Below are 23361 nucleotides of genomic sequence, written 5' to 3'. Positions count from 1 at the left end.
AGGAAGGGAAATAATTTCAGGAACAGGGGGCAGCATGAGTGGGGGAAGCACAAAGTGAGATTGGGAGAAGAATTCAAGCAGAGCAGATAGGTAGGAGTCTGGAGTGGGGTCAGATCAACCTAGCAGGCAAACTGCTCCATTCAACCTCTAAGCAAGGGCAGGTTAGTGATAGGACAAAGGGAAAGTGTAAGGTGACACAGACCAGCCTGGATTGGTCCGGTTGCACCAGCCAGTTCTGGCTTCAGAGCAAAAGCAGTTGTCAGAATTCAGATTAGCATGAAGGTTATTCCAGTCAAACATTCCTACAGCCCACCCCCTTTCCTCCCTTAAAAGGGATTGAATTTCCTTTGCATGTATCCATCTGGAACAGGCGAGAGCGAGCGTGTCAGGAAGAGACTGGGCACCTCATGAGCTCTCTGCTGAGTGCGAATTTATAATCTGATGAACAGAGAGAGACCCAGCTAACACCCCACTCCTTCCGGCTCAAGGCCACAGCTCCAGGGCAGAGTGAAAGCACTTAACCTGGAGTTTGTATCTAAAGAAGAAGAGCACAATTCTGAAGTCCATTTCCTGCTTGTTGCAGAGTTGGGGATCTCTCTTGCAACCCTGGATCATGGCCTGGCTGCTTCCCAGGGCTTGCTGCCTAAAAGTCTTCTGTCAGTCCTCTAGAGGACCCTTTTCTTCTGGAATAGCTAGATCTTGGAGCGGTGGGCCCCTGACTGCATATATGCCGGAAGCTGTAGCGTTCGCTGGATCAAGGGACCACCCAGGGCTGTACAAGGTGTCAGTGGAGCAGGTAGATGAATTCTGGGGAGCTCTAGGGAGAAGCCGACTCATGTGGATTAATCCTTTTCACTCTGTCAAAGACTGTAATCTACAGCAGGGCTGGGTGTCCTGGTTCCTGGGAGGACAACTGAATGTAGCAGGTAAGCAGGAAGCCAGACTCCCCAACTCCAGTTTGCTGGCCTCTTGGGGAACCTATCTGGTCCCAGCATCTTCAGGATGGATCCTTTTCAGTCTCATGAATCTGTTCCTGGGAATGCACACACTGTTAACTCCTTCTATTAGCCGGTGGCTACTGGGGAAGTTCTATGGCAGCAAGAATTAGCTTTCTGTTTTTAGACACTTTCTTGGAAGTGCATCGATCTGTTTTTCCCCTGCATGTGGAAATCCTAAACTGAGAGGAATAGTCTGAGGAACAGGCACCAAAGAGGGAGGAGGGAAAGGGAAGAAAGTGTGTCAGAGAGCGAGGGTGTGAGTGTGAGACAGCACCTGCCTCTGACCCCCACTTTCCCTGGCGTGTTTGTTCCCAGTCTTATTCTCCTCACACCCAAGTCCAGGGGTGCCCAACGGTGCCACTCAATCCAACACTTTCACGAAAACTAGGGAGGTAGAGCTGAGCAGCACATTCTGGTAAAAGGATTCAAATGAGGGATGGTCTCTCAGATCCAGGCACAAGTTCAGCCAGAGGATTCCTGCCAGGAACGGTCCAATCGGCTGTGTGTGGTAGGTGTGTAGGAATGTGATTGGTTGTAGGGGAGTGAGTGTGTCTCATTAGCATGTGTGAATACAGCTGAACCACCATGTGCTGTGAGCCTAGCTGCTCTCACAAGCTATGGGGAAATAGAACAGGGGGGCCTTCTTTCTAATAGCCAGAGCTTTGAATCTGTGGGCCCCGAAATAAACCCTCCAACAGAGATCTGTTATGCTATCTGCCCTTACACAGAGTAGTGCAGGCCTTAGCCTGAGCAAGACTAAACAGCACGGTTCTCTGCCAAACTCAGTCAAGGGTAATGACCGGGAGGGGGAGGAGAGGGAGAAAAACACAGAACAATGCTAAAAGCTACAGCAAGAAACTGCTTTAGCAACATAATAATAATAAGTTTATGAAACCGCTAGAAAAATAGGATATCCGCTTACATTAAGAAATTGCTTTTGCAAAGAGTTAATCATCCTTGCTGTTGCAGCTATTTGCAACATTTTCCAATTCCAGCTATCTGCAAATTAACCAATCATAGATCTTCTTTAGGCGTCCCATGGTAACTTCTCCCTTAACCCTTCACCGAAACCCCCCGGAAAATAACATGTGCCTTGTCGAGAAATGTACCCAAGCTGGTGCCAAGTATCACCCCTGGAGAAAACCGCCAAGCGCCCCTATACCCAAATAACACCCACTTCTCGGAAAATAATGAGGAAGGTACTGGGAGGGGGGAGACTGACCCCAACCCCAGTTTCTTAACTCATGACTGACCCCAACCCCGGTTTCTTAACTCATGACCCCAGTTTCTTAACTCATGACGTATTGTTTGTACTTTGCTTGCGGTTTAATGAAATAAAAACCCGCCTGCGAGCAGTGCTCGGTGTGTCAGTTTTCGAACTGCACCCCAAACGCGTTTGGTATGTATTGCAATAAAGGCCTCAGGCTCTGAGTCTGTGAACTAAAATCAGTGCGTGGGTGATTCTTTCCACGACAAAGCTAAGTGTCATTGGGCCTGGTCAGTACCCTTTTGTGGGAGTCCTCAAAGGTGCACCCATGTGCTCCTGGGGTCATCAAGTAGAAGTTAGTGCGTGTCCCTTATCAACGAGTGCCTCTTCACAGTGCTAGATAGCAGCACTGCCAACCCCAACCACTCAAAAATCATGACTCAGGCCCCCAAAAACCATGAGATTTCAAAAATAAGAAGTTTTGATTCTTTTTTTTATTTGCCTTCTGGTTTTTGAGCCTTTAGGGATCACATTTTCAAGCTTTTATCTGGAACCACAAGGGAGAGAAATTTATTTTTTTTAAATGAAAGCTGAAAGTCTCACATAATCACAACTCCAGGAGCTGGAGCTCTACAACAAACAACATATGCAATGAGACTCCCAATAAAACTACAAGTGTTGGCAACACGGGTGCTGTCAGAGGAGCCCACTTTGGGATAAGTTTTAAAACCAAGGTCTTGACCGCTTGTGGTCATTAAACATTCTGGGAACTCTAAGTACTCCCAGAGTTCTGGCCCTATTCCATCTCCGGTGATTGCATTCTGCTTCCCTACATTCTCTCTACAGTGCTCCTCACTTCCTGTCCTAAACTGCCTTCTGGAGTGCTGCTGTCACTGTTTAATAGCTGCCCCATTCCACTAAAGAGGCAGCTGCATTTCAGTGGGAGGTGAAGTGTTCTCTGTGGATTGCTTATCTGCCACACAGGGTTGCTGAGAAATGACTGAGTTAATATTCATGAGGCACTCAGAGAGCCGCCAAGGACAAGTGCAGAGGGCTGTTATGGTTACTCAGGGTGTTTGGGGGAAGTTTCTGGTTGGGAATGTGCAGATTGCAAGTAAGGATGAAGAGGATGGTCATGGGTGTGGTGGGTAGGAAGGTGTGGGAGTTGGATTGGGGTGGTGCTTCTGACCTGATGGTTGGTGCTAGCAATGATGTGGTTTAATGGGTTGAATAACAGTCAAACTTACAATGCAGCCACCCTGATTGGTATTCAGAAAATGGAGTCACTAGCACTGGCTTTACTAGAATTGAAAATAGCTGAGCCTGTAATGACAGTCAATCTTCTCTTTCAGTGAATTGTCTGGATCGACATGTCCACACAGCGCCAAACAAAGTGGCCCTGATCTGGGAGAAAGATGAGCCTGGGAAAGAAGTCCGGGTTACATACAGGTCAGTACTTACCTCTGTACTTACCCCATCAAGGGGCCCTGAGCTGGAGGAATTGAGCACAGAGGGCTGGTATGGTTACTTATCTGATTAAGGAACCAGAGTCTTTCATCTCCAGCTCTGCGGGGCTACCAGAAGGGAAGGGAAGGGAAGCTAGCCCCATCTGTTCCCAGTTCAGAGAGACTTCTGGGATGGGAGAGCTTCTAATTACAAGCTGGTTTCTTTGGACAGAGAACTGCTTGAGTTGACCTGCCGTCTGGGAAACACCTTGAAACGACAGGGAGTGAAAAGAGGTGACCGAGTCATCATCTACATGCCCCCATGCCCTCTGGCTGTGGCAAGCATTCTAGCCTGTGCCCGGATAGGAGCCGTACACACAGTGGTATTTGCCGGATTCAGCTCCGAGGCTCTAGCTGATAGGATCCGGGATGGTAAGCGCCTTCTTCAAACGGATAGGTGCTCTGTGCACAAATTGTCCCTTCATCCTGTCCCCTTGGAGAACAATATCAACCCCTGTCAGCTTCAGTGACCAGTGGTGCTGAGGGTGTGGTGATTGTGCCTAAAGCTTCCTGGCAAACTCCTCCTGTCCTGGCATTCTTACTCCTCCAGCCATGGAGGCAAGAGTGGCCTAAGGGAGCGGAGGAAACATGTGGGCCCGGGATCACATGCTCAAGCCACCCAAGATCATCGCCACAACTCCCCACAAGCTGTAGCTACAGACAAGCCCTGCCCTGAGAGACGGTTTGGAAAATAAAACCTGCAGCCAGGAAATCAACAGAGGGAGATGAAACAGTTTGCACAGGGATCACTCATTCCCACGGGCGGCCTGGAAGGAAGAGGCTTAAGATGCAGCAGGGGAAGTTCAGGTTCAATATTCAGAGACGCTCTCTAACCCTAAGCAGAGCTCAACAGTGGCACATGCTGCAAGGGGACAGTGCTGGAATGCTCCTCATCAGCGGAGCTCTTTAAGGAGAAACATCCTCTGCCCTGTCAGGGATGATTAAGGAATCCTGCCATGATGATGCACAGCAGGGAGGAGAGCACTAAATATCCCAGTAGAGGGCCTGCCCTGATCCAAGGCTATTCACTAGGTCTCACTAGAAGCCTCTTCCAGTCCAATGGATGCTGTGCCCGGCTTCATCAAATTCAGCATTTTAAAAATAAACTCCTAGAGCAGCAGGGTCTGTCAGGCCATCCCCTCTTGGCGTGGGAGCTTGAGTTCTCTGCCTCATCAGGTGGTGGAATCTCCTTCCTTAGAGGTTTTTAAGGTCAGGCTTGACAAAGCCCTGGCTGGGATGATTTAGTTGGGAATTGGTCCTGCTCTGAGCAGGGGGTTGGACTAGATGACCTCCTGAGGTCCCTTCCAACCCTGATATTCTATGAATCAGAGGGAGCAAGGGCCTGGAGTGCTGCCTCTCATCAGGTTGTATGTGATTTAATGGGACACATGAATGGGAAAGAAAGAGTTTAAAACTGCTGCTCTTATTTTAAAGAGAGGCCATGAAAACTGGAGATGGGAGGGGGAAAGAGAGAGGAAAGGCATGCGGGGCAGGGCAGGGTTAGATGTGTGTGTGGAGCTGGAGTTGTGGGAGGCTAGACATCATGGTAATAATGATGGAGGGCGAGAGGGCAGGGGAGCAGCTGGGCTGAGGTAAAGGGCTGATCATGCTGCTGTTTGTTTTCTTCTCTTTTGCCCTCTTCAGCGCAGTCAGAGACAGTGATCACTGTGAACCAGGCGCTGAGGGGGGGCAAGGTTATTGAGCTGAAGCAGACAGTGGACCAGGCCATGCATGCGTGCCCGCTGGTGAAGCGAGTTCTGGTTTCCATGAGGACTGAGCAGAAGGTTCCCATGTCAGAACTGGATGTGCCGCTGGAGGAGGTGAGATGCCATATGGAGTTACTACCAACTTCCCCCCAGGGTAGGGCATCTGCTCTAGTGAATCAGGAGAAGTGGTGGGGGTGGGTTTCCAGCCCAGCCCAAAGGACCGTGTTTGCACTTAGATGCACTGGGGCCATTGTTCTGGGGTAACAGTGTCATGGTCCGAAGCTTATTGCCCAGGCCAGGAACCTTCCCAACAACAGTTTCCCTGCTCTCTAGAATGAATGAATGAGTTAAAGTGGGGAGCTCTTTGAGACGCATGTTCTCTGTGTAACATCAGGGGCTGGCAGTACTAACCAGAGCCTGCAATAGTGTGGGCAAGACCTTGAAAACTATCTGCCCATGTGCTTCAGACCTGGCCTATAGCACTCCCTGCTATTCCAGCCCTGGGCTCCCCACTCATCTTTGTCTATGCACCTCATTCCTGGCTTGCAGTACCCCTGCTGTTCCAGCCTGGGTGGGGCCCACAGCCACATTTACTGACTGCAGTCAGTGCTATACAAGGCATAGACAGTGACGTGGACTGTCTCTCTTGGTGTTTACACTCTTAGTTAAGCACAACGCATCCAATGCTGGCCAGACCTCAGGGTAGTGGCACTTACTCTTTCTGAAGAAGTATGTTGTCGTTAGCTCCTGCGTTCAAAACAACTGCCTCCTCCATGTTTTGTTCAGAGTGGAGCTCACTGTCTGTGCTCAACAAATAACCTAATTAACTTGAGAAGGCTTCTCAGAAGAATTCTGTTATGGTCAGAAAAGTGACAGTGAACAAATGGCCTCTTTCTACTCAGCAGATCTGCTCCCTGGCTGGGTTCAGCATTAGACTGCTGGCTCAGTGATTACAGCCTTTTACTCCTGCTGGCTCCACAGAACCTACACAGCCTGGGAGAGGGAGCTGGAGTCTATTCTGGACAACGCATCAGCAGAATGTTTAAGTGTGCCCCAACTGCAGAATTGTTATTACTAGTGGTGATGCCTGAGCCAGCAAGAGCCAGCTTGACCCTCAGGACCCAGGGGGAGTTTGTGGTGCCAGCATGTGGAAGAGAACCCCTCCGTTTACTTGAACACAGCACACTTGATCTGGCAACAGTGAAAAACTGGTGCCATTTTGATAGTCACTTTTCAGCGTAGTTCTGCATTTTAAGGAGCCAGCTGAATGAAGAGGGGGTGAGCGTTTGGGAGCGGGAGGGAATTCAAAGCTTAAGGGCAGCATAGAAGATGCAAAGACTAGGAGGCAAAGGAAATAGAGGAGCATAGGAGGAAATGAGAGCGAAGATACTGTTGGGGCAGCATTCTGTAGGGCCTTGGGCGGGGGAGGAGAAGAAACTTAAACCAGATGTGGAAGGTGAAAGTAAGACACTGAAGGGCTCTGAAGAAAGGTGGGCAGCATGGCCAGTGGCAGCACCCATTCTGGTATGTACTGGAGAGGATCAGGCAGGGAAGCAGGGAAGCCAGAGAGGCAGAGGCTGCGGCAATAAAGATGAGAATTGACCAATTGGACAAGATGTTAGCCATAGGAAAGGAGAGGAAGGATGGACTTGATAAATGTAGGCAGGAAGAAGCAACAGGATTAAAGAGCCTGAATGTGGGGAGAGGGGTTAGGATCTGAATTGCTAGAGGGTTGGCCCGGCCTCCACAATGCTATCCCCCTGCCAGGCAGCGTTGGCCCATCACCGGGCAGCAGAGGAATAAGCCACAGTGGGGTTCATTTCTCTGATGTATATAATGCTTTCCATTCAGCTCTTCTGGGCTTAGTAAATGACTAATGAAATGTGAAGTCAGAGCAAGTGTGGAGAGAGTGGAGGGAAATCTGGGGGCTGTGAGGAGATCCTGGAGCTGAGTGAGAACCTCTCTGCTTTGTGTCATAGGAAATGATGAAAGAAGATGTATGCTGTGAGCCTGCTGTCATGGAGAGTGAAGACTTGCTGTTCCTTCTCTACACATCAGGCAGTACTGGCAAACCCAAAGGGCTGGTCCACTCCCAGGCAGGATACTTGCTCTATACTGCCATCACACACAAGGTAACGAGGCCTAGACACAGACACCAGGGATGTCGGGTCAAGGCATACAGACAGAACTACCAAGCTATGATGACAAGACCACGTCTCTGCTGCTTGAGCTAAAGCACAATCTGGGAGCTGCTAATGTTATTAGGGATCCAGCTGCTGGAGGTAAAGATGGTTACTAGGAGTGCAGCAGGACTGAGTCCAGGCAACAGGGGGCACCAGCGCATGTTCTAGAGTAGTCAATTATTCGTTACTTATAGTAGCGCCCAGAGGCCCCAAGTAGACCTGGGTGCCCTGTTGTGCTGGGCACTGCTCCAGCACTCGGGAAGAGATGGTCTATGCCCCAAAGAGCTGCCAAGATGTCAAGTGAGGTAGAAAGAGGGGGAGGAGCAGCAAACACCAGCAAGACACAGGTTTTATGGCACCTTAGAGACTAACACATTTATTAGAGCATAAGCTTTCGTGGGCTACAGCCCACTTCATCGGATGCTCTAATAAATGTGTTGGTCTCTAAGGTGCCACAAGTACTCCTGTTCTTTTTGCAGATACAGACTAACATGGCTGCTTCTCTGAAACAGGTTTTATATTTACAGTCATTTATGTCTAAACAGTTGTTTTTTCCTTCTTCTGTCCTCGCCACTGAGCCAATCAGTTCAGGGAGGGAGTTCCACCCGCAGAGAAAAGCATTGCTCAGACACCCAGCCAATTCATTCCAGCGTATGGAGAGAGAGAAATGGCTGGTATCTTACAGAAATAACCTAGCCTTTTCCTTCTCTGTATAAGTTCTGTTGCAGTTATGCCAGCAATTTGCTTACAGGCCTGCAGTGGGGAATACAGGACATACTTAGAGAGAGAGAGAGAGATATCTCCAAGACCCCTCTCCCCTGTGGTCTGAGATTCAACTAAACCCAAGCATACGTGAGAGTGAAAGCTCTGCTCCTGAAGAGAGCCCCTAGAGCACTAAAGAGAGGGGTCCATACTTCAATGGAGCAGAGATAGCTTTGGGAAGAGGAAGCCCCTACAATCTCCCAGATTTTATTCCAGTTACTAGGGTGCCATAGGCAAGCCCTCTGAAAGTAAACCTACACTTGAGGGGAAAAAACCTCACGGCAGCGAGCCTCAGAGCCAAGGTGTACAGACGCAGGCACGCGCTGCGCCACGCCACAAAACTAGCTGTGTAGACATTCCCACTTAGGCTGGAGCTCAGGTTCTGACACCCACCCTCTTCCCCGGGCTTCAGAGCCTGAGCATGAAGGTCTACATGGCTATTTCTAGTGCTGTAGCATGAGCATCGTGCACCCGTTGACCTAGGCGCTGAGACTCACTGCCACCGGGTGGTTGTTTTTTGCCGTGTAGCCATGAGAGAGAGCTGGAGACAGAGCTGCTGGGAACTCACGTGCTAAGCCACACATGTTCCTGAGGCAGCACAGTACTGGGCTGCAGAACAGTCCCCCAAGGGAAGTGGGGAAAAGCCCATTGCTTGAGACAGTTCCCCAAGCAAACTGCTTCCAAGTGTAACCCACTCACCTCCTCTGTGTGGGGTTCTGTCCCATCTAGTGGCTCCAAGACCACTTAGAGAGAGAGTGATTTATGAGTCTGCTCTACAGCCTTGGCTAACAGCCAGTTGGCTTTTAGCTCATGCAGTAGAGGCTCACTCACTAAGCTCCAGAGGTCCCAGGTTCTATCCTGCCTGCTGACCACCAGGGTCTGTTGATGTTACACAAGAGCCACCCTTCTGGCTTCTCATGAGACAATTCCCTTTCTAAACAGCTCAGTGTGGGCTCCTTAGCCATGGGCAAGCTCCCCCTAAACCTGATCCAGGGATCTTTATACCTCCACCCAGGCCCTCTTACCAGAGGGCTCCAGTCCTGGCCTTGGTGCATCTAGTGTTCATGTGAGGCCAGATCTGGTGACTTAGGTCTGAAATGCCCTGTGTGCCAGGGATGGGGACGTGTGGAAATCCGGGAGCCAGTGATTTGACACAGAACAAAGCAACGTGCTTAACCCTCCCTAGACCCCTGGCTTGGCACAGTTGTGCTGCTGGCCACTGCACGCTGTGTAGCTATTGCTTGGCAATACTGGGGCAGCTCATGAGAACACAAAGCTGAAAGCAGGGGATGTTGTCCCAGGACAGGAATGTGGGAAGCAGGCAGCACTATCCAATTCCAACACACGGCCACTTTAGCTCCAGCTGGTCTGGAAAACATGACCAGAGCTGGAATGAATTCCTGCTTGTTTTCCCCAGCTGGGTTCAGCAAGCTGCTGCTGCTGCTTGAATACTCTGTTACTTTAAACAGAGACTATCACAGAGGATAGCGAGTTTCCATTACAAACACTCCAGAGCCTTCCTCACCCCCGGAAACCTCAGCTGTCACCCTCCTGTCAGGGGGCCCACTTTGCGGGGAGCTGCTCGAGCATTGCCACAGCAAATCTAATGGCAGCTACAGGATGTTAGTAAGGGACAAGAGGCTTTTAAAGTATTGTAGGAAATGGCAGATCTCAGAACAACGGCCAAGAAACAAAGGGCTCCAAGAGACATTATACTAGGAAACTTGCTTGGTGTTAAACAGACGGGAAATGGAGTGAGAGGAGCCAGGCCCAAGTAAAATAGAGGTTTCACTCTCAGGGCCAGCCCTGCTATCCAGACTAACATGGATACAGACTAACACGGCTGCTACTCTGAACCCTGTTACTCTAGGACATTCTGTCCCACCCCCTACTCCAGCATGACATCCAAGGAAATGGGAGGGTATGGAAAATAGCAGTCTGAACTCCAGGTCCCTGTGACGGTGCAGAGCCAGGCTTACCTTGCGGAGTGGGACCAGGGTCGGCTTCAGGCACCAGCGCAGCAAACGCGTGCCTGGGACGGCAAGCTGCGGGGGGCGGCCTGCCAGTCGCTGTGAGGGCGGCAGTCAGGCGGTCTTCGGCAGCGTGCCTGCGGGAGGTCCACCGGTCCCGCGGTTTCGGTGGCAATTCGACAGCGGGTACGCCGAAGCCGCGGGACCGGCAGATCACCTGCAGAAACACCACTGAATCCACATGACCGAGGACCGCCCGCAAGCATGCCACCAAAGGCCGCCTGACTGCCATTCTTGGGGCGGCAAAAAACAGAGCCGCCCCTGAGTGGGACAGAGGGGTGTTCGCCTGCTAACCCTGCAGAGCCAACGCCACAAGAAGAGAGAGGCTGGAATCTATTCTGGCTTGCAGAGCAGCAGCACAACTATTTGTCTTTATTAGACAGTGTTGTAAGGTGGAAGGAACCCAGTCCTGCTCACGGGGGACTTTGAGGGCTGGCAATCACAAAGAGACTTTTTTCTTTTACTGGCAAATTGAGCAAACTGGATCTGGAGTCAGCGAGAAAGAGGAGCATGAAACCCCATAGTGGTCTTTTTAGAGCGTGACCATTCAAAGAGTAGAAATGCTCTTGCGGGGGAGTTGGGGGGGAGGGGGGGAGACTTCACAAACTGATTACACTTGGTAGCCAATAATTTCCTTATCTCCATTTTAGATTAGTTGCTTTTCACTTTCATTGAGTGAGTGTCTTCTTGATCTTCTGAGAAGGGGGAACACAGGCACCCGCTCTACCGTCCCTAGACCAATTAGTATTTTAATACACCATTGTCACATCCCCTCTGACTCATCTCCTCTTTGAACTAAATAGTCTTGCCTCTTAGGGAAGTCTCCTAGGCCTCTGTTCATTTCTGTTTCTACTGTACCTGTCTGTGGAGTGATGAGCAACGCTGAACACTACTCCAGCTATGAACTTACTGTTGATTTGTCTAATGGCAGTATCACACGGTCAGTTCAGTTCATTATACAGCCTAACAATTAGTTTGCACAGGAGCAGCTCTTTTCCATGAGTGGGCCCAGTCAATTTAGAATCCAGCAATGTGAAGGAGTGGTCCAAATGGTTCATTCCAACAAGCATGCCCTTGCACTCGCCAACAGTGAATTTCATCTGACATCATGTTGCCAAGTCTACCTGTGAAAGGTCCTTCTGAAGTTCCTGACAGTCCTCAAGTGTTGACTCCAATAATAATGGGAACTGGCTTGTCTGAATTTGCATCAAGACCCTGGCTCCTTTCCTCAGCACAGGACTGAAGCTGCTTTTGTTATTTATTTCTTTTTCAGCAGGGCCCTAACCAGGACTACGGCGCCATTGTGCTGGGTACTGCACAAATGCAGAATAGGCCAGTCCCTGTTTAAGGGCTAAACAAGGACAAGCTGTGACAGATGGGTGTAGCAGAGAGGGTGGGAAGCAGTGACTTACAACAATTTGGGTGTCATGGTGGATAATCAGCTGAACAGGAGTTCCCAGTGTGATACTATGGCCAAAAGAGCTAATGGCATCCTGGGATAAACAAGGGGATCTCAAGTAGGAGTAGAGAGGTTATTTTACCTCGGTATTTGGCACTGGTGCAACTGCTGCTGGAATAGTGTGTCCAGTTCTGGGGTCCACAATTCAAGAAGGATGTTGATACATTGGAGAAGGTTTGAGAAGAGCCATGAGAATGATTAAAGAATTAGAAAACATGCCTTATAGTGATAGACTCAAGGAGTTCAATCTACTTAGATTGAAGAGAAGGTTAAGGGGTGAGTTGATGACAGTCAGTAAGTACTCACACGGGGTACAAATATTTGATAATGGGCTCTTCAGTCTAGCAGAGAAAAGTATAACGTGATCCAATGACTAGAAGTTGAAGCTAGACAAATTCAGACTGGAAATAAGGTGTACATTTTTAACAGTAATTAAGCATTGGAACAATTTGCCAAGCCTGTGGTGGATTCCCCATCAAAGGCAATGTTTGGTCAAGATGGGATCTTTTTTCTAAAAGACCTGCTCTAGGAATTGTTTGGGGGAAGTTCTATAGCCCTGTGTTACACAGGAGGGCAGGTGAGGTGATCACAATGGCTCCTTCTGGTCTTGGCATCTATGAAGGGGAAGACGAGGCTGGCAGAGACAGGAGACTTTAGTTACAGATCTCTCCCACACAAGAGCTGCTCTGGCAACCTCTGTGGTAGGAGGGGCCCTGTCCAGGCTACAGCTCTTGCTCTCTTCTTTTTTTGCACAGTATGTGTTTGATTACCACGATGGGGACATCTTTGGCTGCATGGCAGACATCGGTTGGATCACAGGGCACAGTTATGTGGTGTATGGCCCTCTGTGCAACGGAGGTACCACTGTCCTTTTTGAGAGCACTCCAGTGTACCCCAATCCTGGTGAGTAATGAGGAGGTTCAGAAGAGCCCCAGGTGCAGGGAAGGGCAGCAGGAAGAGGTTGTGGGGCTGAGGGAAGGATCCTTCTTCAAAAACACTCAGCAGCCATTCTGCCAGAACTGTAAGAAGCTATTATAAATGCATGAATGTAACCCTGCTCTGAAATCTCTGGCAAGCAGGGAAGTGACCCTGGCCGCTCCATGCAGAAGAGAAAGAGGCCTGAAATTAATTCCCATCTCAGCCCACGTACCAAAAACTCCTGACATCATAGCATGAGTTGAGTCCATGTGTGAAGCTGAAGAACACATTGAATTCCTCTCGTATCCCAGGGGAGGTGGTAGGGAACCATCTTATTCATGGGTGGAGCAGTAAGGAAAAGAGCAAATCCCTCCTTCTCTGGAGTAGTCTCTTGTTTATGACATGTGTGGCAGGGTCTTGAGGGGGATGCTAGCTGTGCCCTTCCCTGCCGCAGAGAGAGCTGTGGCGATGGTTATCAGGAAGGGCTCTCAAGAAAGGAAAGAGTCATTGCTCCTCCTGGGTTTACCCTGAGCTAAGTTGGCCTGGCTGAGAGGGCCATAGCACTGCTACAACAGGGGTATGAAAGCAAGGAATGTACTGGGATGAGCCAATCCTAGAGGTAACTGGCCCAGTTTCCCATTCCAGGGCGTTACTGGGAAACAGTGGAGAGGTTACGAATTAATCAGTTCTATGGAGCACCCACAGCAATTCGCTTGCTGCTGAGATATGGGGACGAGTGGGTAAAGAAATACGACAGATCTTCCCTCAAGACCCTTGGATCAGGTTGGTACCAGGTGATGGTTCGGGGCTGACCAGACTACCACTCTCAGACTCAGTTCAGTAGTGGGCTGGATTAGAGGTATGTGTTGGGTCAGTACTTTGCAGTAAGAGAGAATACACCACCAAGGAGAAGGCCTATTCGTTGGCCCAGGTCCATGATCTTGATAAAGCCAGTACGTTGGAGGAAAAGGGAAGGAGAGAATTTTTTCTGAATTGTCCCTTAAACATAATTCATCTCTCTTTCCCCTTACAGTGGGAGAACCCATCAACACAGAAGCATGGGAGTGGTACTTCAACGTGGTTGGCGATGCACGGTGCCCAGTAGTTGACACATGGTGGCAAACTGGTAAGAAGCAAAGGTGCCATTACAGGCACCTACGCAGTTGTAATACCCATCTGGGATTGTTCAGCTGGGGGTAATTATTATTTAGACATCACCATAGATGTGCATGGCACATTACAGCCAAGTGCCCAGCACAGAGAGCCTCTTGGCCCCACCACAGGACAGACAAATAAATGATAGGATTTAAAATTAGCCTGGAGAATAGACGGTAGGGACCAATCCAGCTCTGGACTAGATGAGCAAGACTTTCCATCTCTAATTAACAATCTTTTCCAGCCACCTCCAGACAGCAGAGAGCCTTGCCTACAGCAACCCCTACATGGGCACAGAAGCAGCTGAATCCCCTCACCACCACACGGCCATTAACCATGCAAGGCTTAGGGGGAAGGTGGATTTCTTAGCAGTGTTCCATGGCTTTCACTTTGACCTAATTTCATGGGTGTCACCATTACATTTACCTCAGAAACAGGAGGCATCTGTATCTCTCCCCGTCCATCCAGCCCCGGAGATGAGATTCTTCCAGGCATGGCCATGAGACCATTCTTTGGGATCAGCCCTGCCCTCCTGGATGAAAAGGTAACTTACAACCATCAGTCCAGAGGTTCTCTTAGCCAATGTTCCCATACTGTCCCCTCCAGCAGGCAGAAGCTGGAAGTAGAGGACTTGTAAACTGGACCCTGTCTCCCCTCCCCGCCCACCCCAGGTCATGTCCCACACCCTACAGATCCTCCTATTTTGAGCAACTGCAGCAAGGGAGCTGGTAGCAACCCCTTGCCATCTCAGCCTGTGTTCCTGCACCATTCTCTATAGTGCCCTGTCCTGGGAGGAGCTCGGACACATGCCTCAGAAATGCTACAAAGGTATTTTCTGGATCAGTGGGTTCCAGCTTCTCAGTAACTGAATGGATGCCATGCTAGACTCACAGCCATAGCTGTAGCTATATGCCACTGCCCAGGGAGCCTGGAACACACCAGGGGAAGCAGATCTGGACAAGGGCACAGAACAGGCTGGGCCTGGGTGAGAACTGGCTTCTGTCAGAACCAGGTGTTAAGCAGCAGAGTGGGCTGCTCATCACCGCCCTGCGGGTGGTGTGAACTAGATCCTCCCGCACTGCTCTCCATGTGTCTCCCAGTCAGAAGGTTGTGGTGGGGTGTGGCAGGTAAAACTAGACCCAGGACCAAGCATGGAGGTTACCCTCAGCCCCAGTCATGACAAAGTGTATTATTTTCCAGGGAAACATCCTAACACAGAACAATGTCTCTGGAGCCCTCTGCATCTCTCAGGCCTGGCCAGGAATGGCACGGACCATTTACAATGACCACAAGAGATTTCTGGAAACCTACTTGATGCCTTACCCAGGTAGGATTTGCAGGGAAGGACAGAGGAAGATGTACAGTTGATCATGGATTGGAGACTAGAGCCACATGAATAAGGGGTTTTATGGTGAATGCACTAGACTGGCACATGAGAGATCTGGGTTAAATTCCTGGCTCCAACAGACTCTCTGCAACGCTTTGGATAAGTCACATAGTCTCTCTGTGCCTCAGTTCCCCATCTGTAAAATGGAGGTGGCTCTTCCTTTCTTCCACCCTTCATCTGTCTCATCTATTTTGAAAATAAGCTCTTTGGCACAGAGACAGCTCCTTACTATGTATACATAGCACCTATCACAAAGGGGCCGTGATCTCAGTGGGGACCACCAATTGCATCTGTAATACAAATAATGTCAGCTCCTGTAGAAATGAGAGAAGGGAAGAGAAGTGTCCAGACTATGGAGGGCTGCACTGTGGCACGGGTCCCAGGCTTGTGGGAATGGGGCTGGTCCAGCAATGGAGCATGCACCCCAGAATTAAGGGTGGTAACAGGGAATGCCCCTGAGCTGCAGAGCTGGGAGAATTCAGGAGGTTGACTGGGGGTAGGGAAGTCCCTTTGCCGTGAGTTTAGGGGGGGCACAGTATATAGGGGGGATAGTGTTGATGTGGGGAGGGGTGTACCTAAGCCATGGAGGTAATGGGACAGGGGAAGAGGGTGCAGCTAGCATTGGCTAGCTGTGAGAGACTCTCATGGTTCTGATCATCACAGGATTTTTCTTCACGGGAGATGGAGCCTATCGTACCAGCCAAGGATATTACCAGCTGACAGGACGTCTAGATGATGTCATCAATGTTAGCGGGCACAGGCTAGGCACTGCAGAGCTGGAAGATACTGTGGTAAGAGGCTTGGGCAGAAGGAAGTGGTAAACACCTGACCCCCTAGCTTATAAGCAAGTACGAAGAGCTGAGGTGGGGAGAGCCTCTTCAGGGAGCAGAGTAGGGGCACGGGGGCTTCCAAGTAAAGAAACCATGAAACACTGAGTGAACATAGCACCTTGCTGTCAAGCCTGAGTTCTCTGCTCCAGCAGGAGGCCTTGTAGGGAATGGGGCAGGAGTTCTACCTGGAGCAGGTAGGGTGGAAGGGGCAGTTCTCTCACGTCTGCTACTCCCACTCTGATTTCCAACCAACTCTAGAGCTGCCCAGCTGGGATAGTGAGCATAACATGCAGCCATGATTTCTGAAGTCTCACTAGGACTCTTCCCATCACAAGCTCTATCAAGCTAGCTACAGCTATGAGTATGTTGCAGCTGCCCTGCTGCTTTACTGGGTAGGGGGCAACCCCTTCCCCCTGCAAACACTTCAGGCCTTCTTACCTTTCTGTCAAAGGGCCCAGCACATGGCTGCACTAGGCTAAGTTCCACTTTCCTCAGCAATATCAGACTAGATGGCAAAGTATTTAGCTCCAGTACCACAACTAAGCTGTTCTAACAGCACAGGCCCCAGCTCTATCCTTGCATGCAAGGGAGGGATAAAGGTTTATTTGGCGCTCAGGCTATAACTAGGTGAATCAGAAAAGATTCAGAGCATCCTGCAAATTTAGGGGATCATCTAAACCAGGGGTAGGCAACCTATGGTACGCGTGCCAAAGGCAGCACGCGAGCTGATTTTCAGTGGCACTCAAACTGCCCGGGTCCTGGCCACCGGTCCGGGGGGCTCTGCATTTTAATTTAATTTTAAATGAAACTTCTTAAACATTTTAAAAACCTTATTTACTTTACATACAACAATAGTTTAGTTATATATTATAGACTTTTAGAAAGAGGCCTTCTAAAAACATCAACATGTATTATTGGCACCTTAAATTAGAGTGAATAAATTAAGACTTGGCACACCACTTCTGAAAGGTTGCCAACCCCGATCTAAACCTTAGAGGCCCCCATTATGAGATTGGAGTCTCTCCATGCTCTTTGGAGCAAATACATCCCTGGGTTTGTAAGCAGGGACTACCCAGTGAGATCTTGTGAACAGGTTACTGGGTCCTGCTGCAGCAGGAGCAGAATGGGTAGTTGCCACTCACAGAGGTAAGCCCAGAGCTGGAAGAGGAAGCAGGGGTGTCAGGCCTCTTCCCTACACACTACTGTGTGGCAGGTAAGTAGGAAGAGAGCATGGAGGCCACCTTGGGAGCTCCCCATCTCTCTCTGCCTTACAGCTGGCTGCACCATGCTAGCGTGTGGCAGGACAGGCTCCAGCCAGCCTGCCAGGACTGCTGAAGTGAAATGCAGACCTGTTTTGTTCCAGAATCAGCACAGAGCGGTGGCAGAGTCAGCCGTGATCGGATTCCCTCACAAGATCAAAGGAGAAGGTGAGGGGCTCTGATTCCTGTTACTGCAATCTCTGTAATGGGCTTCACAGCTGCTAGGGCTAATGGTGGGAGGAGGAGCCATTCTCAGGGTGACTGCATACCTGACTTGTATGGGGGAGTGGGGACACAGGGACCACACTCAGCATCTGTCTGGTATTTCTAATGCACTCACCCCTGCCATACACACAGTAAGCTTTGTGGGGCACAACCGAAAGTGGGGTGGGAGTCATCGCAAGAGCCACATGGCTTTGGGCTGGAAGGGGGTAAGTCTTGGGTAGCCTTACACTGCAGGGGTTTGCAGCTTCAGGTAACACAGGACTCCCTCCAACACATCTTCAGGAGGGAGGTCCCAGAACCTCATTGGAGGAGAGGAACCGTAGCCCTGTAGAGGAAGAGTCTCAGCTTTGGTGAGATCACTTCAGTCCAAAGGTTTGGACAAGGGAGGTGTGTGTGATCCAAGATTCACTTAGGTCACAGACACACCATCTCAGCCTCATACTTCAGGCTGCATCTCAGCCAGCTGCAGAGTGCTTAGCCCTGCACTGGACATCTCCCTGAACCATGGCTTGGTGCACGGATGAGTAACTCCATCTTTTCCCAGGAGCATATGTGTTCATTGTGCTGAAGAAGGGGATTGATGTCTCTCAGGAGAGGCTGAGCAATGAACTTAAGGAGCTAGTCTCAAAGAAGATTGCAAAATATGCAAGCCCTGAATATGTTCAGGTAATAGCCCGCAGGCCTGTTCCTGCCCACACTGCACCTTGTATGCCCTCAACCCTGTCCCAACAGTATGGCGGAAGCCCCTTCCCCACTGCTCCCAGCCCCAGATGATACAGCTTAGGGCTGCAGCCCTTACTCTGCTCCTTTCTGCTGCAGGTCACAAAGCGGCTACCCAAGACCCGTTCAGGTAAGATTATGCGCCGTGTCCTGAAGAAGATTGTAGAGGACAAAACAGATGAGCTTGGGGACCTGACCACCTTAGATGACCACGAGGCCGTGGAGGAGATCATTGAGGGGCACAAGCGCCTCCTGCAGGAGGAGCAGGGCCAGTAACCTGAGTGCAGTCAGAGACTCTCTGCTCCCCTTTTCTTCACCCCTCCACCCCCATCTAATTTGGGACCTAGCCTAGAAAAAGCCAATCAACAGGCACCAGTAATTCAGTTGAGATCAGACCTTTATTTTTCACACCAGCACTGAAGACCTTGGACCTCCAAAGCAGACCGCTCCTCTGAGAAGTGACCGTGTCTGGGGGCAGTAAGAGTGAGGGTGAAGCAGGCAGAGGGGGTGAGGAAGCGGAAGGTAGAAGGCCCTAGTGAAAAGCCACCATACCCCTCCTCACATCTGGATAATGAGGAAGGAGGCAGAGGTTGGCTAATCCCAAATTGGAGGCCTCTCTTCAGGATGGCTCCCAGCTCCAGCATGTCCATGTAGAACACTAGGCGCCCACGTTTTTCCTGCAGCTGCTCCAAACCCACTGCCACAGCACTGTGTCTGTGTGGGGGAGCAGTGTCCATGCAGGACAGGGTCAGCTTTAGGGAAAATGGCACCCTGGCTGAATCTGTATTTTGGCACCCTTTGAGTTTGAGAACAGTAGCATGGGGCGTCGCAGGGATCAGGTGCCTGCCAGGCTGCATAGGGAGAAGTTTGAGCCCAGGGTCTCCCTTCACCATACACCCCGATCACCTAGCAGGAGGAGAGTGGTGCACAGCTACTGCCTGTGCCCACAGGAAGGTGGGGACCCAGGGGCTGCCCACTGGCTCTGCAGGGGTGAGCCCTGCTGCCTGCCACCTCCCAGAAAGGCTGGCAGCTCGGGGCAGCACTGCCCACACCCGCCCGGCTGGCCAGTGGCTCCAGCCCAGCTTCCACTCACCTGTGCTCTGGTAGCCCAGGCCCACTAGCTTGTGGCACTCAGACATCGTGACCTCCCCCACCCCAATTGGCAGTTGCCCACTTAGCCCACCTGTAAGGGCAGCCCTAGTGCAGGATGACAGGAGGAGGCAGCTGCTGTCTGGCACCAGCTCAGGCTGCTCGATGAATGCTGCCACACATACCCCATGCTAACAGGCCCTGGATTTTAATGCAAAATGCTTCTAGTGAGGTTCAGCCTGGGGTAAAATGACACTAACTCCATGGACTAATCTACCATGTGCTGAGCAAGGCCCTGAACTGAATGAAGAGACATGGGCCCTGTCCATCCCAGCAGATCCCAGCCTCACGTTCAGATGATAGTGATCCCTGTGGAGACCATGGTCCTTTCTGAGCTAGCATCACACTGCAGTCAAGTGCAGGCACCACTGGCCCTGCCTTTGCACAGCACCAGATGATGCCTTCTCCTGGCACCCAGGAGTTCCCCCCTCCATCCAAAGTGATCCCCCCTCTCAAAAGAAGCAAGAAAATGGGGCTCCTTCTGCTCCCCCCATCACGATAGGCAGGAAGAGGGGATCAGATGCCAGGGGAATGGTTTGGGGAGAAGCCCCCTCTGGGGGGATGGAAACCTCCACTCTCAGCAGCACCCAACAACAAACAGTTTGGACAACAGGCAGAAAGGAAAGAGCCCTGGTTCCTTCAGTAAAATCCAGAAACCATCACACTCCTCCCTGAATACTGATTGGCTCCTGGTGGCTCTGCAGTTCCACATCTACTAATCAGGTGTTTCTGCAGCTCCTGGGTAATAAACCAGTCTCAAGCCTCGGTACTTTTTTCAGCATCCCTCACTGGCTGGGAGCCGCCTCGCTCTCTCGGTTCTTGTTAGTTCCCATCTTCCTCTTCCGGAGAGTTTCAAAATCCAAGTGTGAAACTGCAATTCAGCAACACACAACTGAGTGCCTTGGCTTCAAAGGGGGATCCGCTTCCTCCCCAGGAGCTGGCCCATGTACACCCCACCATCCCTCTCTCTCCCTGCCCAACTCCACACCATCCACCCACTGACAACATATGCCTCTGCCATTCATCCACCTGCCCTTCCCTGCCCTGTTCAGTCCCAAATGCAGTCCAGGAGCTAGCAGGCCCCCCGTGCTGATGGAAATACGTCTGCCGCTCTCCATCTCACCTTTTCCAGGCTGGTGCGATGTCCCACACTGACTAGCGTCATCCCCAGCTGAGCGCAAGTGCGGTATAGCTCATTCTCCACCTCCTCTGTCAGAGCACTGGTGGCTTCATCCAACACTGAGAGCAAAGCAGAAAGCCCCATCAACATGGCATCATCCAAAGACTGCAACCAGTCAGGCTAGCTAGCCAGCCCGGCCAATCCCTGCTCTCTAGCCTGCTTTTCCTTATAGGTGTGGATTCTGGACTGAGCAGCTGTTGAGACCCTTGCTCACATGCTGCATGGAACCTCCATGGAGGGACTCTTAGGCAAACTACAAAAGGTACCAGAGAAGCAGGGCAGGGACCTTTGTGCACCGCTGGTCCCAGCTCCCAAAGCTACTGTCTGCTGAAGGGGAAACCTGGTCTTCCCAACAGGACTCCTACTCCAGCCAAAAGAATGCAGCTTGCGTCATGTACCCCCTCCAGCACAGTCAGATGCCAGTGAGTATTACCGGGGTTTGTCTTTCCCTAAGAAACTTTCAAACACCTTATGATCTGGGGAAGTCTCCCCTATGAGAAACCTCCAGGGCTGGAGACATTGGGGAAGTTAGAACCCCAGCCCCATTCACTCCACAAGCTGGACCTCAATTCTGTGGCAATGTTTCTGAATTCAGCTACACGCTGGTGGGGCAGACTGGAAATTCTGCAGCCATTTCACTGAAATTAAAAATGAAGAGGTTTAATGACTACTACATTCTTGGAGTCCCTGGGGTATTTTACAGACTCCACAATTTTCAGTTTTCAACATGCCAAAGATTTTTGTATGGTGGCCGGGGTTGTGAGGAAACAAGCTGCAGGTGTTGGTGGCAGGGGATTGTGCTGGAAGCATTTCCACTCGCAATTCACTTTAGCAGAAACATCCAGCTCAACAATCAACAAGGCTGCCAGGTACATTTGGATCTTTAGGTTTCAGAATCAACATCCCAAGGTGATGAATGGGACAGATCATAGAAATGCAGGGCTCAAGTCGTCAATTAGTCCAGCTCCCTGCACTGAAGCAGGACCAAGTCAATCTAGATCACCCAGACAGGTGTTTGTCTAATCTCTTTTTAAAAACCTCCAGTGACAGGGATTCCACAACGTCCCTTGGTAACTTGTTCCAGGGCTTAACGAGCCTTATACTTAGTTTTTCCTGATATCAACATGAATCTCCCTTGCTACAGGTTAAGCCCATTACTTCTTGTCCTTCCTTCAATGGACATGGAGAAAATGATCACTATCCTCTCAATAACAGCCCTTAATATATTGGAAGATTTATCAGGTTCCCTCCTTCACTCTTTTTTCCTCAAGTCTAAGTTTTTTTTAACCTTTCCGCGTAAGCCAGGTTGTCTAAACTGTTTATCATTTTTGTTGCTCTCCTCTGGACGCTCTCCAATTTGTCCACATTTTTCTTAAAGTGTTGTGCCGAGAACTGGTCGCAATACTCCAGCTGAGGCTGCACCAGTACAGAGTAGGGTAGAAAAATTACCTCCCATGGCTTAGATCTGATACTCCTGTTAATACACCCAGAATGGAATTTGCCTTTTCTCAAATGCACCGCACTGTTGGCTCATATTCAATTTATGATCTACTACAGGCCCCAGATCCTTTGCTGCTGCTGAGCCAGTTATTCTCCATTTTGTAGCTGTGCACTTGATTTTCCCCTCCTAAGCACAATACTCCCTCTCAGAGCGACCGTTTCAGGCTGCCTGCTGATACGCAGACAACACCGCACTGGTTCGGAGCATGTCATGTTTACCTTCACAACCATTAGAGCGCGAAACAAACAAAAGTTTAGATTCCAGAGCACAATTCCACACCAAAGGGTAGGTTGTGTGGCACTGCTGAACACCAGGGCCCCCGTTATAACAGTCGCCAGCCGAGGAAGAGGAGCCTCCATGAGCTCAACCTTTGAAAAGTAACTTCTGATGTTTTTCTATGAAATGTTGCACTAAGTGGGGTTACAAGCTTCCTCAGTGGAGCTTTCAGGGAGCCTTGCTCAATACTCACCCCCACGTAGGAAATTCCCTGGTAAACAAGCTGGATAAAAAAACCTGAGCTAAGGATGAGATCATTTTTCCCCACTTGGCATCTCTTCCCCCTCCCCCACTTAATACCACTCAATCCCTACGCCCGACTTCCCCTTGGAATATAGATACACTCCCCCTGCCAAAACACTACATGCTCATCACCGACAGTTACTGTAAATAATTAATGCACAAGCTTCTCCCTGGAGGGGAAGTGATCTAGTGGCGAGCACAGTCACAACCTTCTCCCCAACAACTATCTCGCTGTGGGCCAGAGGACCTGATGGAGGCAAAAAAGCTCAATACTGTAACTCAGCTCTATCTCTTTGTCCACGGTACACAATGAACAAAAAATTCACTCAAGTTACCTCCTATACTACACAGACACATACAAATCTGCACTGAAAGTACATTATTAAGATTGCAAAGTCAAGCTCTCAAAAGTCAGGAAATGGCAGTATTAAGGTTGCCCGTGTAATCAGCACTAGAGGGGGATGTGAAACGCTTTACCAGTGTCAGAGTAACAGCCGTGTTAGTCTGTATCCGCAAAAAGAACAGGAGTACTTGTGGCACCTTAGAGACTAACAAATTTATTAGAGCATAAGCTTTCGTGGACTACAGCCCAGTGGGCTGTAGTCCACGAAAGCTTATGCTCTAATAAATTTGTTAGTCTCTAAGGTGCCACAAGTACTCCTGTTCTT

At 50.2% G+C, this 23361-nt stretch overlaps 2 protein-coding genes across 8 annotated transcripts in view; one reads left to right on the top strand and one right to left on the bottom strand.

Moving 5' to 3' along the window:
- The first annotated feature begins 354 nt into the window (after nucleotides 1-354).
- Nucleotides 355-21346, top strand: LOC117876402 (acetyl-coenzyme A synthetase 2-like, mitochondrial). Of its 3 annotated transcripts, XM_034768545.1 has the most exons (14): nucleotides 356-926; nucleotides 3558-3654; nucleotides 3883-4082; nucleotides 5355-5530; nucleotides 7396-7548; nucleotides 12606-12753; nucleotides 13414-13551; nucleotides 13802-13894; nucleotides 14355-14467; nucleotides 15124-15250; nucleotides 15974-16101; nucleotides 17504-17567; nucleotides 18169-18290; nucleotides 18444-21346. In XM_034768545.1, exons 1-14 carry the CDS (start codon nucleotides 614-616, stop codon nucleotides 18618-18620), a joined length of 2049 nt encoding a protein of 682 aa, XP_034624436.1. In that variant the 5' UTR covers nucleotides 356-613; the 3' UTR covers nucleotides 18621-21346. The 3 variants fall into 3 exon arrangements, with proteins under 3 accessions (XP_034624438.1, XP_034624436.1, XP_034624437.1); XM_034768546.1 differs by lacking the exon at nucleotides 13414-13551; XM_034768547.1 differs by lacking the exons at nucleotides 17504-17567; nucleotides 18169-18290; nucleotides 18444-21346 and adding an exon at nucleotides 17415-17497 and having other exon boundaries at nucleotides 355-926.
- ABCD4 (ATP binding cassette subfamily D member 4) overlaps nucleotides 20223-23361 on the bottom strand; it is a 26619-nt gene continuing 23480 nt past the window's right edge. For all 5 annotated transcript variants that reach the window (XM_034768549.1, XM_034768548.1, XM_034768550.1 and 2 more), the window contains 2 exons: nucleotides 20617-20732; nucleotides 20223-20364 (listed from right to left, as the gene is read on the bottom strand). In XM_034768549.1, the coding sequence (XP_034624440.1) occupies nucleotides 20269-20364; nucleotides 20617-20732 (212 nt within the window). In that variant the 3' untranslated portion in view covers nucleotides 20223-20268. The remainder of the gene's footprint in view (nucleotides 20365-20616; nucleotides 20733-23361) is intronic.

Source organism: Trachemys scripta, chromosome 4, assembly GCF_013100865.1.
Source record: "Trachemys scripta elegans isolate TJP31775 chromosome 4, CAS_Tse_1.0, whole genome shotgun sequence".
Classification (NCBI taxonomy): Eukaryota; Metazoa; Chordata; order Testudines; family Emydidae; genus Trachemys; species Trachemys scripta.
The sequence above is the reverse complement of the archived record's forward strand: the minus strand, read 5'-3'. Positions and strand labels throughout refer to the sequence as shown.

Excerpts from the sequence above, each read along its gene's own strand:
- LOC117876402 (XM_034768545.1), top strand. The coding sequence starts at position 614 with ATGGCCTGGCTGCTTCCCAGGGCTTGCTGCCTAAAAGTCTTCTGTCAG. Across the intron at positions 4,083-5,354 it reads AGCTGATAGGATCCGGGATG|CGCAGTCAGAGACAGTGATC; the intron begins GTAAGCGCCTTC and ends TGCCCTCTTCAG. Across the intron at positions 16,102-17,503 it reads CAGAGCTGGAAGATACTGTG|AATCAGCACAGAGCGGTGGC; the intron begins GTAAGAGGCTTG and ends GTTTTGTTCCAG.